We start from the raw sequence: 19,246 nt of genomic DNA on the forward strand, positions 1-19,246 counted from the left end.
AACAGTACACTCCTCTCCTCCAAGGTGACCGTTTAATATTTTTGCAGGAGCCATATGTGGTCATTAGATTTTCAGAGGCATTTTAAAAAAATTTTTTTAAGGTTTATTCATTTTTGAGAGACAGAGATGGAGTGCAAGCGGGGGAGGGGCACAGAGAGAAGGAGACACAGAATCCGAAGCAGGCTCCAGGCTCTGAGCCATCAGCACAGAGCCAGACGCAGGGCTCAAACTCACAAACCATGAGATCATGACCTGAGCCAAAGTTGGACGCTTAACCGACTGAGCCACCCAGGCACCCCTTCTGAGGCATTTGGAAATAACAGCAGCTATCACCAAAGCCATATCTTGAGAAAGCTTGAGTACGCAGTTCCGGAAAGATCTATCCCATAAGGCAAGACTTTAAGAATAAAATACTCCTGGGACGCCTGGGTGGCTCAGTTGGTTGAGCGTCCGACTTCGGCTCAGGTCGTGATCTCATGGTCCCGGAGTTTGAGCCCCGGGTCGGGCTCTGTGCTGACAGCTCAGAGCCTGGAGCCTGCTTTGGATTTTGTCTCCTTCTCTCTCTGCCCCTTCCCTACGTGTAACTCTGTCTCTCTCTCAAAGATAAATAAAACATAAAAAAAGAGTAAAATTCTCCCAGAATAAAGTTGGGAAGGACTTTAACAGATGTCAAATAGTACCACATTCCACGACATCCTCGACTTTTGATCGTGACAATGGAAGAGGCGTGGGAGAGCAGACCAGAGAGCCGCCAACAGCTGATGGATAAAAATGCCTCAGTCTAATAAAGGTGGGCTTCCCCCCCGCCCTGCACCCCAGGAGAACAGAAGGGTTCTGCGACGCCCTCTGGTTTCACAGGTACATGTGAACACAGTGGCTCTTCTCCCTGCTCCAACATCTCCTAGGCAACCTCAAACTCTGTCTAGCATGGACACAGCCAGCCCTCCCTCTCAACTAAGACAAAAGTCAAAGTAACTATCCACTTGGATCTAGTAACCCAAAGAATGCCACACACTCTTGCTGTGTTGGAGTTCAAATTTTCCATTCCTCCCGTGAGTACAAAGTCTGGCATCTCTGGAGATCAGCCATCTACTGAGATCTAACTCAGGCTGGCCCCCCTGTGTCTTCTTTTCCCTGGAAGGAGGGCCTATGATTCCTTGGGAAAAGAATGGGGGCTTCTGCAGCCCCCTTACAGGTGGTCAGGTCCCTTCCGGCCTTTCCTACCACTTCCCACGACTGGAAGCCCCTCCCCATGTAATTTACTACCAAGCTATACAGAAAACAGAAGTTGGGGCTCCTGGGTGGCTCAGTCGGTTAAGCATCCGACTTCGGCTCAGGTCATGGTCTCATGGTTTGTGAGTTCGAGCCCTGCGTCGGGCTCTGTGCTGACAGCTCAGAGCCTGGAGCCTGCTTTGGATTCTGTGTCTCCTCATCTCTCGGCCCCTCCCATGCTCATGCTCTGTCTCTCTCTCAAAAATAAATAAATGTAAAAAAAAAAAAAGATTTTTTTTAATAAAAAAAAAAAGAGAAAACAGAAGCAAGGATGTCTGATTCCTGGGGAGGTACAGTTTTTCAGCTGAGACCACAGGAATTTTCTATGGACTACTAATAGTTTTGACAAGTTTCTTGAAATTTACTTTTAAATAATTCAGGTGTCTGCCAAAAAAGAAAAAAATTCCAAAACACAAGTTTCAACTTAGTTGGATCCTGAGGCTTGTATGACCAGGGTCGGTGGGTCGGAGAACAACGCTCGTCCCGTTCGAGGGGTGCCCAGCACCGTATTGGCTGTTCTTGGCACGAGTGCGCCTGGAGGAGGACGACTCTGCACCAGCCCCTGTCCCTGCTAGAGGCACCTCGGGCCACAGAAGCCATCGCTGGGCCACAGCTGCACTCCCCAGCCGGAATCCAGGAGCTTTTGCTTTGGGGGTGAACACACAAAGTGCCGTGTGCAGGAAGGAGTCAAGTGCGGGCTCCAGGCAGCAGCTCTAGGAAACTCAGGTCCTTATGAAGGAGGCAGGCGTTTCTCAAGGGCCAGGCTGCCTGAAGACGGCCCCAAGCAGCCAATGTGGGCAGAGGCCTGAAGCGGGTTCTCAGAGCATCGGAGTGTGGAGGGAGCCTCAGGGATCACAGAGTTCAAGTTCACCACGGAGCAGGGACACACGTGCTGGGGGCAGGAAGGGATCCTTCTTTCCTCTGAAGCACTCCGGTCCTTCCTCCTCACGCTCCTGCTGGAGCTCCGGCCCTGTGCGCTGGCCCCGAACCCCTGCGGCAGGGGCTCTCCTGTCTCTGTCACCAGCCTGTCCCGCTGCTGCTTCCTCACCGCATCCCCTGTCCAATGTGTTCCTCTCCTGCTGAAAACCCTCACTCTGGAACCCACTGTCTGCCCACCCTGATCAGCAGCATCGGCTGTGGACGTCTCCATCCTGACTGGGTCCCTCTCTGCCGCCCGGCCTGTGTCCCCGTGTCCCCGCCACCGTCTCTGCCGCCCCAAACCAGGCCATCCTTCACGACTTCATCCTTCATGAGTAAGTCTAATGCCGCTCCTCACCGCTTGCCCCCGGCCTCGTTCAGCCCTTGTTTCCCGCACCCATCAGACTGTGGAGCGATCACGTCTGCACAGACCCCAACCTCTGAGCAGGGTCGCTTCATGCACCTCTGGAGCCATGCGACTGCCTGGGAAGTCTTTGCTGTTTGGTCCAAGCGTGGGGACACGTCAGTCAAGGACGCTAGGGGGCTGGCCGACAGCAGTTACCCACGCTGTCACAGACACGTCACAGACGAGAGAAAGGCACAGGTTTCATCCCCAGCCTTGGTCTCAGGCCAGCGGGGCTGTGCACTGGGCAGGCGGCTTGTGGAAGCCAGCATGGGGGCGGGCAGACTCAGTGCTGCTGGGGAGGTCAGAGCCGCCGCAGGGCCCAGAGAGTGCAGGTTCGATGAAAACAATTATTAAGCAATCAATCACAAGCACAGAGAATGAACAAACCTCATGATAACTTCCTTAACTTGATGTAGCCCATCTTTTAAAAGAAAAGAATTAAAACCCAATGGAAAATTAGTATTTTTTGTGGTCTCTCGCTTAGAGAAAGATGAAAGAGAGAAAGAGCATCAAGTTTAATAATCCATCGAGTCGACAGGAGTTAAACAGAACAGTTCTCTACGGTCTGGGAGCTGGAAGGTCCTCTACCACCTGTCTTCAGAACAAGTGACGTATTTTTAATCTCACACACACTGACTTGGAACCTGATGGCAGTTCCACTCCTTGCAACGGACACCGGAGGCCCCAGCTCCAAATGTGCTGCCCATTTCTGTAGGGGAATCTGCCCTCCTTAACAGCTTGCGTTTTTATAGTAATCTTACACTCGGGATTTTTGCTTGTTTGTTTTCTTGTCTTTTGAAACTGCTTTATTCCTTAATTTTGTTTAATGTTTTGAGTGAAAGAGACACAGAACTGGAGGCAGGCTCCAGGCTCCGAGAGGTCAGCACAGAGCCCAACACGGGGCTCAAACTCACAAACCATGAGATCATGACCTGAGCCCAAGTCGGACGCTTAACTGACTGAGCCCCCCAGACGCCCCCCTAAATTGCTTTATGAATTTCACATTATATAATGAGCATCCTGCCATGAGATCGGGTGAAAGTCCCCTGCTGTCAGGACCTTACAGATTGGGTCAAAATACAACATTTGATTAGAAGCTGGCCGCAGGCGGCCCACAAGAGACACGTGACACCAGAACGTTGACAATGAAGGTAAGTGAGAGCATGAAGTTTAGGAAGCACGTGTGTCTTCCTAAGGACTTCAGGGAAAACATCAGGGTCAAAGGCATCATGATGGTCATGGAAGAGGGTCAGTGCTAACTGCCCGCAGACCATGACCGAATGGCTTTTCCCTCGGCCGTCTCACCACCTCCCCAGTCCTGTCCATCTCTCCTCTCACCCTTGCCTGTGGCTCCCCGAGCCTCTGGCGCACGTCCCGCCCACACTGCCCGACGGAACTACCTACATTTGCTGGAGGCACACCATGTTCACCGGCCTCCAGAGGGAGGGCCGGGGCTCTCCTTTACTAGCAACTTGTTCCTTCGTTTTCGTGGCATCTTCCACGCTAAGATTTTTTTACTGCGTGCTCCGCTTTGGACGCCAGTGCTGCTGGGCCTACCCCCACACTCCTCCCGCGAGAGCCACACCGCCACACAGGCCCTGGCGCCAGCTCCCCCTCTGCCTCCCACTCCGTGGGGCCGCCCCTGGCACGCACGCCCTCGGCGTCACCGGGAGCAGGAACAGAGCAGGGCCACCTAGCTTTGCTGTTTAGAATCTTCCCCCTTCCCCCCCTTTTCCCTAACTTTCCTTTTCATCCTACTGGAGTTTAGGACCTTGTGAGCTATCTCGGCCTGTCCTTTCTGATAGAAAATTAAGAACGATTCGAGGGCGGCTGCTCCCGTGTGATGTGTGGATGCGGCTCCCTAGGACAAATCAGCCGGTGGACTGCTAACAAAAGTACCAGAAATTTTTTTGCTTGCTCTTGTCTGACACATGAACAGACTCAGACAAAAAGCGAGCCTTACCTTTCAGCCTTCCTGCCGCGTTCTTCAGAAACACACTCCCGTCCCGCACAAGCTTCTTCCGCTTCAAATCTTCCTTGGCAAACATCTGGCCACTCTTCATCCTCATGATCGACTTGCTATCTGTCTTCGTATAAATCTCATTGAGACGCACTTTCTTTTCGTAACTTGCCACCTTGCTGTCTACGGCTCCAATCACATCCTTCACCAGGCTGAGGGACTGAGCGAGATCTCCCTGCTCCACCTCATTGTCTTTGGAGGAAGAAATAGTTTGTTTTTACTGGATCCTTGCAGCCAAGGTAGACGGGGGGAAGCCTACCTCCCTGCTCCACCGTCATTTTCCCTTCGGGGACATGCTACCAGAGCGAAGCCAACACACCCAAGGTCACGTGCCTATTCCTGTCATAAGGTTAGTTCTAAGTAAAGTTATATGTTTTCAAGGACACAGGCAACACACAGTTGCGTGCCGTATCCTAAAGTAGAAGGAACCAACAATTTCGGGGAGGGAGAGGAGGATCAATTTTTCAACTTATGCCTTTGTTTTATCTCATCTTCAATGTAACCGCCCATTGCCCAGGGGCAGGGGGGAGAGACAGAGACAGACAGACCAGTAAGTCCCGAGAAACAGCAGCAGGTCTAGCACTTAGGGAGAAAGCTGGTGGGAACCAGCCCTGTCCAGTGGTCAGGGAGAAGGTATTCTGGTTGCCAATTCCAGAGGAAATCAGGAAGCGGTTCCTTCCCTTCCTGCTGTCATCCACCACAAGTCTGGTGACCCAGCATTTCAAGTTTTCACTTAAGAAACGGGTTTTTAAGGTAGAACACAGGATCTCTTTTGGACGTTTGAGAGCAAGCAGGAGCTCTTCACTGGGGCCTCTGGAGACGCTGGACATAGGAAACAGTGCCCCGGCACCACACACGACTGGCTGAAGACGGGGGCTCACCTTTGGTACACTGCAGGATCCTTTGGAACAACACCGGGTATTTGGTGATCCGCTGGGTCACCAGCAGTATGCACTCCGGGATTCCCAGCCTCCTCACGACGGAACTGCTCATCTTCTTCTGCAAAGGACAAAACGGGTCATCAGGAACTGCTCAAGGGGGCTGCGGCTCAACGGACGGCAACACAGAGCCCCGGACAATGATGGGGGTTTTCCACGTTTCACACCGATACCTTCACAAAGGCCTGAAACCGCTTATCCTTGGTGTAAAGGTCTTTAAAGTAGTTTACAGACTGGTTGTGCTGCCCACAGAACTTGCCGTACGTCTTCTTCAAGCGCTCCGCGTTCTCCCCCGAAAACTGCAGAGAAAAGAGAAGGGCAGTCGTAAGTCGGGGTGCTGACGTTTTACCCCCATTTTGTACAGAGTTCCCAGTCTCTTTGTAAAACCCAAGAGTGGCTCCCCAAGAATTCCCTCAAAAGATTAAAATGGTGCAGCAGCTTTGGGAAACAGTCTGGCGGCTCCTCAAAAAGCTACCACATGACCTGGAAATTCCACTCCTGGATGGAAGATTTACTCCACACAAAAGCATGGATATGAAAGTTCACGGATGCCATATTCACAAGTGCCCCCAGGTGGAAATAAGCAAATGCCCATCAAAAGATAATCAAAGGTGGTATATACATGCATGGACTACTATTATTCAGCCACGAAAAGGAACGAAATCAACCAATACATGCTGCAATACTGAGGAACCTTGAAGGCACTATTCTAAATGAAAAAAGCCAATCACAAAGGACTACACACTATCTTATCCCATTTACAAAGCTATGTCCAGATTAGGCAACTTCACAGAGACAGAAAGCAGATTAGTGGGTGCCCAGGGCTGGGGCAGTTGCGGGGGGGGGGGCGCGGAGAGGGTCATAAAAATGTTCTGAAACTGAGTGTGATGATGGATGTACAAGTCCGTGAATACATGAAAACCCACTGAACTATACACATTAAAGGGGTGCATTAAGTGGTATTTGAATTTATTTCAATAAAGCCGTTACATATATTTAAAGAAACACGGGTGCCTGGGTGGCTCAGTTGGTTGAGTGTTCAACTTCGGCTCAGGTCTTGATCTCACAGTTCGTAAGTTCAAGCCCCATGTGGGGCTCTGTGCTGACAGCTCAGAGCCTGCAGCCTGCTTCGGATCCTGTGTCTTCCTCTCTCTACCCCTCCCCCACTTGCGCTCTCTCTTAAAAATAAATTAAAGGGGCGCCTGGGTGGCGCAGTCGGTTAAGCGTCCGACTTCAGCCAGGTCACGATCTCGCGGTCTGTGAGTTCGAGCCCCGCGTCGGGCTCTGGGCTGATGGCTCAGAGCCTGGAGCCTGTTTCCGATTCTGTGTCTCCCTCTCTCTCTGCCCCTCCCCCGTTCATGCTCTGTCTCTCTCTGTCCCAAAAATAAATAAACGCTGAAAAAAAAAAAAAATTAAAAAAAAAAAAAAATTAAAAAAAAAAAGTTAAAAAAAATTAAAAAAAAATCCAATAACCACAGAAATGTCTATGTAGCATGCACATAAGTAATGCAACATGTGTTCTAATTTCCGTTTGTCACAAACACGGTAGTAAAACAAGGGGACCCACTAGATGTTCTCTGTGAGATAGTCTTAAAAATTTCACTGTGATGAGTTAGAAAGACATCAGGAACAGCCAGTATCACTCAGGGACCTGCTTATCTCAGGTACCTCAGGCCAGCAGCCTGACAATTCTGCATGGCCCTTTAATCAGTCCCAAATGTGTGCGATCTCAACAACGCATCTGAAGATACACTCACTTCTTGGTAAACCCATGTGTTTCTGTGCGTGGTCCCATCATGCATCCTAAACATCGACTTCCAACTGTAGTAAAAATCTCTGAAGGCAACACAAACTGATCCTTACCCAAAATCTTGAAAAAAGGTTCAGGGAAGCTAGTTTTTCCGGGTCTCCCCCTTTACCAAAGGGGAAGCTAAGGCAGAGATATTTTAGGTGGTTTGCTCCCCTCTGATATAGGTGCTCTGAAAGGGTGATCCTAATTTATTTTTAATGTTTATTCTTGAAAGAGAGAGAGAGAGAGCGCGCGCGCGCGCGTGCGCGCGAGCAAATGGGGGAGGGCAGAGAGACACAGAAACCGAATCCAAAGCAGGCTCCAGCTGTCAGCGCAGAGCCTGAGGCGGGGCTCGAACTCATGAACTGTGACAGGGTGATTCTAGAACTGGCACACAGAAGCCATTAGTGCATGCCACGGGGGACTATGATGCCATGGGGGACTAAGGTCCTACTGTCACAGACCTTACTAGAGGATGTGCTCAATACAACAAGCTGCGGACAGCACAAGTCAAGGTTAGATGAGGTACCCGTGCAGGTGTGAGGGCAGAGAGAGAGACACGTGGAAACTGCTGGAAGAGGACATTCAGGGAGGAAAGGTCTTCACTTGAAGAGCTGACCGCTCGCCCTTTGCAGACACCTGCGTTACAGCAGGTACCGCACTGCGCGTGCGTCTGCTCCACACCGAGCTGGTTTTCACCTGAGAACGAGGGCTCCGCAAGGCGGAGGTCTACGCTGAATCTGCCTTTGTGGTTCCACCTGGTACTGAGTAGATGCCCAGTAAATAAATACACGAAAAATGAACGACGGAATGCATCGCTGAATTAACGAGTGAAGGGTCTGGGCTCACGAGCAGAAGAAAAGACAACCCTTCTAGCGCTCAGGCAAAGGTTCCGGCAATGGAGCCCCTGCTTCTACCCTGGGGCACAGACCTGCGAGGGAAGAAGAGCGGGTGACCTGTGCCCTTCTGTCTGTGAAGGCCAAACTAGCAACAGCTTCCCCCCCACCCCCCAAAGACAATGTTTTAAAAAGAAACATTAAAAATAGTCTGTGACAAGCATATCTGAAAGTATCAAAGTAACTTTTGGCCCAACTGTTTTTGGAGTAGGACTGAAACCACACCACACCCAGTATCAGCAAGGTCTATTTTATGAACTATTCTATAGATAGTTTTTTATTCAGGTGGTTTTCAGATAAAAGAGATTTGTTGTTGTTGTTTTTAGTGCTTATTTAGTTTTGAAAGACAGAACGAATGGGGAAGGGGCAGAGAGAGGGAGACAGAGGATCCCAAGTGGGCTCTGTGCTGACAGCAGACGAGGGGCTCGAAATCACGAACTGTGAGATCATGACTTGATCTGAAGTGAGACCCTCAACCAATTGGGCCACCCAGGCGCCCCAAAGGAGTTCTTTTTGATTTGAGGCACAGGGGGAAGTTGAGACTTTCAACAAATAGCTTTTGACATCTTTTTTTTTTAATGTTTATTTTTGAGGGACAGAGAGAGACAGAGCTCGAGAGGGGGAAGGGCCAGAGAGAGAGAGGGAGACACAGAATCCGAAGCAGGCTCCAGGCTCCGACCTGTCAGCACAGAGCCCAATGTGGGGCTCAAACTCACAAACCCTGAGATCATGACCTGAGTCGAAGTTGGACGCTCAACCGACTGAGCCGCCCCAGGCGCCCCTCTAGCTTTTGATTTCTTAAACTACACTGTTTCTGATGATGGTACGGATGCTGAAGAAGAAACATGGGCTTTTACTATCTATCACATAGATTATGTATAGATTTAATTTTATTTTTTTTAATATTTATTTTTTTTCTTTTTTAATGTTTATTTTTGAGAGAGAGAGAGAGAGAGACCGAGTGAAAGTTCAGGAGGGGCAGAGAGAGGGAGACACAGAATCTGAAAGCAGGCTCCAAGCTCTGGGCTGTCAGCACAGAGCCTGATGCAGGGCTTAAACTCACAAACTGTGAGCCGAAGTTGGATGCTTAACTGACTGAGCCACCCAGGCGTCCCTGTATGCATTTAATTTTAAAAAACAGCATTAGGAGAGAAAATCTGTCCTTGTTTACGGAACAGGAAAGTGAGGCTCAGAGACATTCAATAATTTGCGTATGCTTACAAAGATAACAGTACAGCCACGATGTAAATACATGCCTACTGAGCCCTGAAGCTTCACATTTCCCCCACTGTGTGGGAAAGATCCTTCCTGTGGCTCACCTGATTTACAAGCACGTCCCCCATCCTCTTGATGAGAAAGTTCTTCTCACTTTTATCCACCAGAGATTCCTTCTTCCGCTCCAGGATCCTCTGGAAGAACTGGCTATGGATACTGATCAGCTCGTCCAAACAGGGGAACAGCTTCTCCACCATCTGCTGCTCAAAGAGCAGCTCGGTCATCATCCCCCGGCTGTACACGTCGCTCATGATCTTGAGCGTCCGGACGTGGTGCAGCTCTGTCTGCATCAACTCTGAGGGAGGACAAAGCTGGACGGTCAGAAATATTCTTTTGAAGGATTCTCCTTCAAAGGTCACCCGCTGCTACTGGGAGCCACTTTAGGCTGAAGGCTGTTTAGAGCCCAATTAAAACTTAAAAACTGGGTCCATAGCTGTCCTTCCCCTAAAGTGCTTCCCTCTTATTCTTCCATATTGCATGTGGCCGAACACTCTTCTGACAGCATACTGGATTCCATCACTCTTAAATGGTGGTTTCCCAAGTGGTCTTTCTAGGATTCAGAGCCTTTCATAATCACTGCATCCTGTTTCCTAGAAAACTTGTGCTTGGTTTCTAGTGTAGCTTAAGGACTCAAACTGTACTGTCACAAGCGATCTCTATCTGGGGCCGTTGCACAAATAAGCACTCATATGAAACAGAATGTTCAATAAAATTAAAGGAAATAATTTTAAAGAGAAAGAGAAGGACAGAAATAAGATCATGTCTCTAGGCCCCAAAGTTTTTAAAGAGTATCTTTGACATGCTAAGTACTTGAAAACCGGCTTTCCATCCAGTCCAGGGATTCACCGGATTAAAAGTGCTGCACAATGCGAACCAAATATTTGCAGAGCGATTGGAGGGTCTCACCGTAAATCACTTCTTGCCGTTTGACCACATCTTTCTTTTGCTGTTTCAGAAACTTGCTGTCCACTATTCGACTCCAGGACTCTGCTTCTAGCTGTTTGGATTCCATCTCAAAGTCCCCCATCAGCTGTCCTTCATTCATGTCTGTACCTACTCCTCAAAGTATCAAAAGATCAGTATCAGAATCTTGGGTCTGTGAGCTCTGGAAAGCTTACACTGGACTTCCCTGGGTGGTAACTTTGTAAGACACAAACACTGCATTAACACACAGGATACTTATAGAATGCATATTCCAGGGCTAGAAAAGAATCATTTCCTGTTTGGGACTGAGACACTCTACAGTCAAGATTCTGGCTAAGCGTGATAAATATCCCATATATTTAATGTGACTGAGACATGATTCCCAGGTGAAGCAGGAATTGGAAGGCACCTGGTAACCTCACTCGTTTAAGAGAGTAGGCTCATAACCTGCTGAGAGAGCTACGAATTGACGGTGTATGAAAGTCCAGGGGAAGAAAAAGTGCTGGTGCTAGAGTACAAGCACATGAAATCAATGACATCCCTCAAATGGACAACTATCTAACAACTGGTAAGTCTGATTACCAGTTCGTTACAAAGCATGTGATGATTCCGAGACAACTCAGAGACTCCTCACAGGAGCAAGGAAGAGGCAGGAACTGTTATTCCATTAACACTTGCATTCAGGGAATGGCACACGGTCCCCACAGATGCATAAGACACAGCCGTAACTTCCTCTTACCCTCATCAGTAAGTGATTCTGTCGACTCATTGACCTTGCTGATTTTATTTAGTGAGTCTGTCGAATGAGACAGGAACTTCCAGGTGTTTGATATGTTCTCATCATTGCCGACTCTGGGGACAAAAAGAAGCACACACTGGCAAACACATTTTGATAAGCCACAGTCTGCATTCTTAAAGGAGTACCTGAAAAACTCTAAAATGATAGGTGGCGGCAAGCACCACAATGATTAGAAGACAAATTACTTACGTCAGGAACCCAGACACATGCAACACTACTAAGGAAGGTCAGAAGCACTTGACATCATTGCAAACTTGAACTTACGGGCCTTTGATTTTTTTTTTTTTTCTAAATGATAGGTAGAACGGGGAGAACACTCCTCCTTTAAACTCTATACACATTACACAAGAAATTTCTCTATCTGAAACTCACTGTGTAACCACTGCACTCTTTCTCCTTGTTCCTTAAATAATCACACTTATTTAATCAGCACTTCTAATAAACTGTATTCTTTGGACTAAATGATTGTGGTAGGACACGAAAGCAGGCCAGAGTCATTTAAAAGTTTACATTTTATTCAAAGAATAATTTTTTAAGTCATAATGCAAACAAGTTTGATCTGTAACAACTCTGAAAGGAAGGCCTTTGAAGAACAACACTACGAAGACAAAACAAAATAAAAATACCTGGAACATTTTTTTTTAGCAAGGAAACACTAGCCAGCACAGAGGTTAGGAAATAGAGACAAAAGATTTGTATCCTTTAGTTAAGAATTTTACTCTAGCCTAGGTTAAGAGAGGTGCAAGATATGTTTTGAGTCCTACATTTGAGATGATTTCTTTACTTGATGTGAAGGCGGGAGTCTTATCCCAAAGCAGCCAATAACATCACAATCAGTCCTGTGCTAACCCCGTGACAGCCAGGGCTTGCACAGTCGGGGGCCATAGCAACTTTTGCAGGGACCACAAAAGGAACTTAGTGCAAATGAGTGAGTGGGGACCTAACAGTCATAACTGGCCCATTATTCACTTCCATGGAACGCACTTAAGAGTCCAGACGCAAGGACAGAAAAGAGATTTAAAGAGAAGCAAAAACACCAGGTTCAATGGACCAACAGGAAAGTGTAACATCTGAAAATTTAAGTGATTACCAGACAAAATTCAGAAACAAGTCATTTCCCCCGTTTCCACTTCTTATTTTAATCTAAAAACCAGCCCTTTGTAACTAGGGATCCTTCAAAGCGAGGCTGACTGTGCACAAAGCATAGGACAACCTGGCTGACAGGGGATCCTTGTCACAAAATGGCGGTCAGGACAGTGCCTCAAAACGTAATCCCCACTCTCCTTGTCTGTACACCTGGATGTGCACCAAGTCATACTTTACACAATTTTTTTTCTTTTTTTATCTTTTAACGTTTATTTATTTTTGAGACAGAGAGAGACACAGCATGAACGAGGGAGGGTCAGACAGAGAGGGAGACACAGAATCTGAAACAGGCTCCAGGCTCTGAGTGGTCAGCACAGAGCCCGATGCGGGGCTCGAACTCATGGACCGTGAGATCATGACCTGAGCCAAAGTCAGACGCTCAACCGACTGAGCCACCCAGGCGCCCCTACACAATTTTTTTTCTGATGAGAATCTTTTTGTCAAATTATAGGATTATTTTATTACACTCTTGTCACCTAGATGTCAACCGAGCTGTGTTTAAAACCCCACTTACCCAGCAATGTTCTGTATGGAGACACTTTTGGAGAGTGAGACACTCTGCTGTGACCGTCTACTGGCAAACATGGGGACGGCAGTGGTTTCCTCCACCAGGAGGACCGCGGATCGGGGGCGCTCCTTGGGCTGGGAGGCTGTGAAGGAAAAGAGGGCACAGACTGAAGCACACGTTTCCAAGCTCACCAGGGCGGACTCCTCCGACAAATGCCAAACAGAAGCAAACGTCTCCAGGTTAGATTTGCCCTGGGAGTGTAAGTGCGTACAGGAACTCTACAGAGGATGGTCCAGCAACACCTAGTGAAGCTGCAAATGCCTATACCCCTTGATCCAGTAATTCCAATTCAGGGCACGCTTATTCTGCAAGATGCACGTGTGATGCTTGAAACGACATAGGTCCAAAGTTACTCAATGCGACACTAGTGATCAAAGCAAAATACTACAAAAGACAAAAACGAGTATCAAGAGAAGATTGATTAATAAATGATGGCATGTCACATACTGGAATACTATGTTGTTTTGAAAAAATGAGGACAGTCGCCATGAACCAACACAGATCTCCAAGATAACATTGCAATGGGGGGAAAACCAAGGTGCAAAACAAAGTTACACAACAGACTCTCATGTTTAAAAAAAACAAAAAGGGGCACCTGGGTGGCTCAGTCGGTTAAGCGTCCAACTTCGGCTCGGGTCATGATCTCACAGCTTGAGTTCAAGTCCTGCATCGGGCTCTGTGCTGACACCTCAGAGCCTGGAGCCTGCTTTGGATTCTGTGTCTTTCTCTCTCTCTCTGCCCCTGCCCCGCTCACACTCTGTCTCTGTCTCTCAAAAATAAATAAACATTAAAAAAAAATTTTTTTTTGAAAAACAAAAAAAGAGAAAAATGGGGGTGCCTGGGTGGTTCAGTTGGTTAAGTGTCCAACATCAGCTCAGGTCATGATCTCACAGTTTGTGAGTTCGAGCCCCACATTGGTCTCTGTGCTGACAGCTTGGAGCCTGGAGCCTGCTTTGGATTCTGTGTCCCCCTCTCTGTTCCTCCCTCGCTCGTGCTCTCTCTTAAAAGTGAATAAATGTTAGGGGCGCCTGGGTGGCGCAGTCGGTTAAGCGTCCGACTTCAGCCAGGTCACGATCTCGCGGTCCGTGAGTTCGAGCCCCGCGTCGGGCTCTGGGCTAATGGCCCAGAGCCTGGAGCCTGTTTCCGGTTCTGTGTCTCCCTCTCTCTCTGCCCCTCCCCCATTCGTGCTCTGTCTCTCTCTGTCCCAAAAATAAATAAACGTTGAAAAAAAAAAAATTAAAAAAAAAAAAAAAAGTGAATAAATGTTAAAAAAAATTTTTTTTAAAAGATTCATCCAAATTATTAAAGGAGAAAAAAAATTAATAACCCAAATTGGTGTTGGCTTTATTTTAATAAAAAAAGTTGAAGAAGATAAACATATAAAACTAAGAAGAGTGGTTTCATGTGGGTGGGATGGAGATTAGGCAACAGGGATAAAGAATTGTGTGATAACAGTGCATTCAAACAGAGAAGGTAATTCAAAGGAAAATAAATTGAAATGAAATTGAATTCAATTCAGAGGAAAACAGAATAATTCAAAGGGAAATAAAACAAAACTGAAAGAATTTTCGGGATAAAAGGAACCACAGGGCTGGGAGGTCAGTGCTTTTTGGGGGTGCCTCCCCAGCAGCTCTGAGGTGCTGGTCAGATGTGCGAATTCCCTGCCCTGTCCGCCGTTGGGGCGGGCACTGTGGCGTCCACACGTTTTACGAGCTCCCTGAGTGATGCTTTTGCTGTTTGAGAACACAGATTTTGACCAATTCTTTTAATTTACAGCTGGGTGAGATGCAACATATGTTTAAGGTCACACAGTAGGTTCTTCTCAGAGTGCGTATTTCTCCTGAACGTGACCAGAGAGGAAAGCAGAGCTCTGATTTCATGTTCAACTGGACACACCAGCATTTGGGTTAACAAGTGGTTTCTCCCTGGTAACTGAGCTCCTGTCCCAGATGCGAGCTGCATCGTCTGTCTGTCCCCAGGAGTGTCAAGAACTAGAGGAAATTGTACTGGGGCAGCTGTTATGACTTCATGGTATTTCAGGATGTTTTTGACTTCATCAGAATTAATAAAAACCATTAATTTCCAACTCAAATTGTATTTAGAAGAAGGTGATATAATAAAACACCAGAAACATGCTACACTTGCACACAACCAGACCCCTCCTGCAGGAAGCACACAAGGACGGAGATGTGGGCCCCGCCCCAACAGAGAGGGGGCTCTACGCCCAAGCGTTCAAGGGCCCAGGGCACAGCCTCGGTGCGGCGGGAGGGATGTCAGCGAGCGGACAGAATCTGATGGAGGAACGAACAAACACCGGTTCCTGAAGAGTGGGAAGGATGTGGATGGGCCAGAAGGAAGACAGGACACTGATGAGGAGAGAGCTGTGAGAAGGAAGCAGCGGAAATAATCATGTCGTATGAATGTGGAAAGGAGGGAACCAGTAGAAGAGAAAGGAAGATGTATATAAAGAATCAGTAGAAAGAGCTGGAGAGGCTGAGTGAGGTCATGCTATGCAGAACCCTAAAAGTGATAAAGAACTTTCTTTTTTTTAAACTAAAAAAAAATTTTTTTATGTAACCTCTACACCCAATATGGGACTCAGACTCACAACCCTGAAATCAAGACTTGCACTGACTGAGCCAGCCAGGCACCCCAAGAACAACTTTGTTTCAAAAAAAAATTTTTTTTTAAAATGTTTACTTATTTTTGAGAGAGACAGAGACAGAGTGCAAGCAGGGGAGGAGCACAGAGAGAGGGAGACACAGAATCCAAAGCAGGCTCCAGGCTGTGCGCACGGAGCCCAACGCGGGGCTTGAACTCACAAACCGCGAGATCATGACCGGAGCCAAAGTCGGATGCTTAACCGACTGAGCCACCCAGGCGCCCCAGAACAATTTTGTTTTCAAAGGACAGCATGGGGGTGGTAGTGAAAGTTATAATTTCCCTTCTTTGAAACCGATCCCTACTCCACTCAGGTTAAGTGACTTAGTATCTCTGAGCCTCAGTTTCCTTCTTTGTGGTGATGGGGACAGTAGCCAAAGCTAACACTTAAGGAGGCCTACCATTAAGTACTTTATAGGTTTGGTCTCGTTTAAACCTGTCGAGCACCCACTGAAACTGCCGTCATTCGTTTCGACGACGGACGGAGTGGGGATGCAGTAAATGTCTAAGGTCACACGGCTATTAAGAGGCAGCGCTTGGCTCCGACCCACACGACTTGAATCCACTATCTGTACTCTTACACCACACTCGTGGAGGGGGGGGGGTGGTAACACAGGAATAAAAATACATGTGGGGGTCAGAGGTAACACACACGACCTGGCATAAGACAGGTAGCCTTAAAAAAAAAAAAGATGTTAAATTTTTTTTTTTCAACGTTTATTTATTTTTGGGACAGAGAGAGACAGAGCATGAACGGGGGAGGGGCAGAGAGAGAGGGAGACACAGAATCGGAAACAGGCTCCAGGCTCTGAGCCATCAGCCCAGAGCCTGACGCGGGGCTCGAACTCACGGACCGCGAGATCGTGACCTGGCTGAAGTCGGACGCTTAACCGACTGCGCCACCCAGGCGCCCCAAAAAAAAGATGTTAAAAAGAAAAAAAGATGTCATTTTATCTGATATGGAAGCAAACAGATTTCTTTTTTTTTTTTTTTTTTTTTTTGGAAGCAAACAGATTTCTGAAGTGAGGGATAATGTCCCGGAAAAAAAGTTAAGGAAGATGAGACTGGTAAAAGGTGCTGGAATAGGCTGGATCACCGACAAAAGTGGTTGTCGGTCTGGCGAAACTTCTCTTCCAGAAATCTACTCGCAGAGATGGGCAGCCAGCAGCCTTAATCTCCCTAAAGGGAATTCCCCATCTCCTGGAAGAATTCAGAGCAACCAGGCGAGCGGCACTGGTTCTCAGGCCAGTGCACCAGCCTCACCTGGAGGGCCTGGAGCACCGCCCTGGGCGCCACCCCTGGAATTTCGGATTCAGTAGGTCTGGGCGGGGCCCAGGAACTCGCACTTCCGACGGATCCAGGAACTACACTTTGAAAAACACTGCCTTGGGGTAAGTCCCACACAGGTGTCTGTAGGGGCCAATTAAGATGATACTCAGAGCTGCGTCACTTGTGGTGATTTTGGCGGGGAGGGGGGACTGATAACGAAAGTGGGGAGCATGTCTGTGAAAGAGCACATCCTGCAGTCTGCAACAGCTGACACTTAACAACACGCGCAGATCTCAAAGTGACAGATGGGGAAAAAAAAGGATGAATAAGCATAGGTCCTATGTAATATAAATTCGACACGTGAAACAGTAAGAGACATTTTCAGAGACAGACATGTGTGACAACGGAGCTGAGTGGAAAGAGATGTGTTAAATAACTACAGTGGGTGCTAAGGAGGGAAAGGCATGGGGGAGTGGAGAGCGAAAAAGGGAGAACGTGAAGGAAAACCAAAGTGGAGCCTTGCACACACTGGGGAAGGCAGCATGATGTGGACGGAACAGTGTCATTTACGCAGTTTTCTGTACCACCTGAAGTCATTGGGAAAAAAGAGAACGATTTACTTAACTTCACAGTTTATGAACTAAGAAGTTCAATCAGCAAGATCTCATTTTCTTGGTGCAACTGTGAGGCCCTAAAAACAAGCGTCGACCCTCGGAAGAGGAATTTCGAGATGCACGGGGTCACCTGCTTAAACACACGGACACAGGGCTGCCTTTTAAGCAAGTACACACACCCTTCTAGAGCCTTCTAAGACAGCCAGATGGCAGAACATTAAGCTTCTGGTCAGTGAACCTGCAGCCTTCTCTAACTTAACACGAAATAAATACTCAAATCTTGATTAAGAGTAACAAATGAATTACTACAAAAGTATGTTTAAGTCCTGAACCAGAGAGTCAAAAGGCTGGAAGAGAGGAGGGCGGAGTTACTTACGCTTGCTTCTCATGATGACCGTGGGCAGCGAAGACGTGTCATGTGCCTGCAGGGTCCCCTTGGGCTGCTGGACGAAGAGGAAAAGGAAATAAATAAGTAGATGAAGGCTGTGTCCACAACTTCTTTTCTGTAGACTTCAAGAAGCCTAGGCAGAGAGAGAGCCAGCCTGGCTCCTGGCCAACGGGCCACAGCATCCCGCCCGTCACCCCCACTGGCTCTCTTCTGAACCCACCAAGTGCCATGGCCCCACAAAGGCTGCCTCTCCTGCCCGGAATGCCCTTGTGCCTTCGCCATGGGACATTCTTCTATTCAAGACCAGGCGAGAACTACCTCCTCAGTGAAGCCAGCATCACCTTCGTTCTCCTCCTCTCCCAAGGTGGTGGCTGGAAGCCCCTGAGAATCCCGCAAAGGCCTCCACAGAGATTCTCCCCCATTTACGGCCACAGCCCGCTCACCACCTTCCCCACTAGAATGCGGGTTCCCTAAGCCAGCTTCTGTGCCTTTTTCTCTTTCTCCAGTGGCCAGCATTAACAAGGTACCAAATAGTTCTCAGGTGAAGCACTAATTTTAGTTGAGGCTTTTGTTGTAGCATCTGACAGAAACACTTTGAGTGAGAAATTACAGACTACACCAATTACCCTGAGAGAAATCATTAGTGGAAGCAGGTGGTTTCCAAATTAAAAAATGCCCCCTCCCCCCCATTTTCAGGCTGTGTTCTCTTCTAGGGGAGATGCTACATTTCCATCATGAGAACCTAGTGCATTCCCAGCAGCGCTGTCTTGTCAGAGATCACAAACTCCATGCTGTGGGGCCGGGCAGGCAGCGAACGACAGACAAGTGGGAGGACAGGGAATCCACACATCCTGTGGAGGGCATGGCAGCCACTGGGGCCCCAGTGCGTTACCACTTCCCGTCCATCTTCCCAGCATTTAGGAAACCCAGAAGACAGATACCATTCTGGACGCTTAGGATCAATCAACAGATCAAACATTCCTGACTTCAGACTGCTCGGCAAGTCTGGGGCTTACGTTCTAGTGGGGGGCTGGGGAGTGCAGACCATGTAAAATCAATGTAATAAATAATACGAGCTGTTAAGCACAGACCCTGAGAAGGTGGTAAATACTACGGAGAAAAGGAAAACAAGCAAGGTGAAAATCGGTAATTCTGGGTAAGAGGAAATAACCAGGGTTGTGAGATCTTCCAATTCTTTGAGGAGAAATCAGAAATCCAAATTGATACGAAATGCGATTTTTTAAATAACTGCATTAACCAAAAAACAAAAACAAAACATTACTTCAAGAGCCAAACAAATTTATGTCCATGGGCTGATAAGATCTGGGGTTCAGAAGCCTATCATTTTTACACTAGTTCAGAC

General features: G+C 47.8%; 1 protein-coding gene across 11 annotated transcripts in view; it reads right to left on the reverse strand.

The window, feature by feature from the left end:
• The window catches only part of AKAP13 (A-kinase anchoring protein 13), a 337,945-nt gene that overhangs the window by 18,384 nt on the left and 300,315 nt on the right, over positions 1-19,246 (reverse strand). For 7 of the 11 annotated variants that reach the window (XM_030317452.2, XM_030317451.2, XM_030317448.1 and 4 more), the window contains 8 exons: positions 17,872-17,938; positions 12,898-13,033; positions 11,178-11,290; positions 10,421-10,573; positions 9,559-9,809; positions 5,728-5,853; positions 5,498-5,615; positions 4,560-4,808 (listed from right to left, as the gene is read on the reverse strand). In XM_030317452.2, the coding sequence (XP_030173312.1) occupies positions 4,560-4,808; positions 5,498-5,615; positions 5,728-5,853; positions 9,559-9,809; positions 10,421-10,573; positions 11,178-11,290; positions 12,898-13,033; positions 17,872-17,938 (1,213 nt within the window). The remainder of the gene's footprint in view (positions 1-4,559; positions 4,809-5,497; positions 5,616-5,727; positions 5,854-9,558; positions 9,810-10,420; positions 10,574-11,177; positions 11,291-12,897; positions 13,034-17,871; positions 17,939-19,246) is intronic. The other 4 variants (XM_030317446.1, XM_030317453.1, XM_030317444.1 and 1 more) reach the window with 3 other exon arrangements.

The sequence above is a fragment of the Lynx canadensis genome, chromosome B3, assembly GCF_007474595.2.
Source record: "Lynx canadensis isolate LIC74 chromosome B3, mLynCan4.pri.v2, whole genome shotgun sequence".
Classification (NCBI taxonomy): domain Eukaryota; kingdom Metazoa; phylum Chordata; class Mammalia; order Carnivora; family Felidae; genus Lynx; species Lynx canadensis.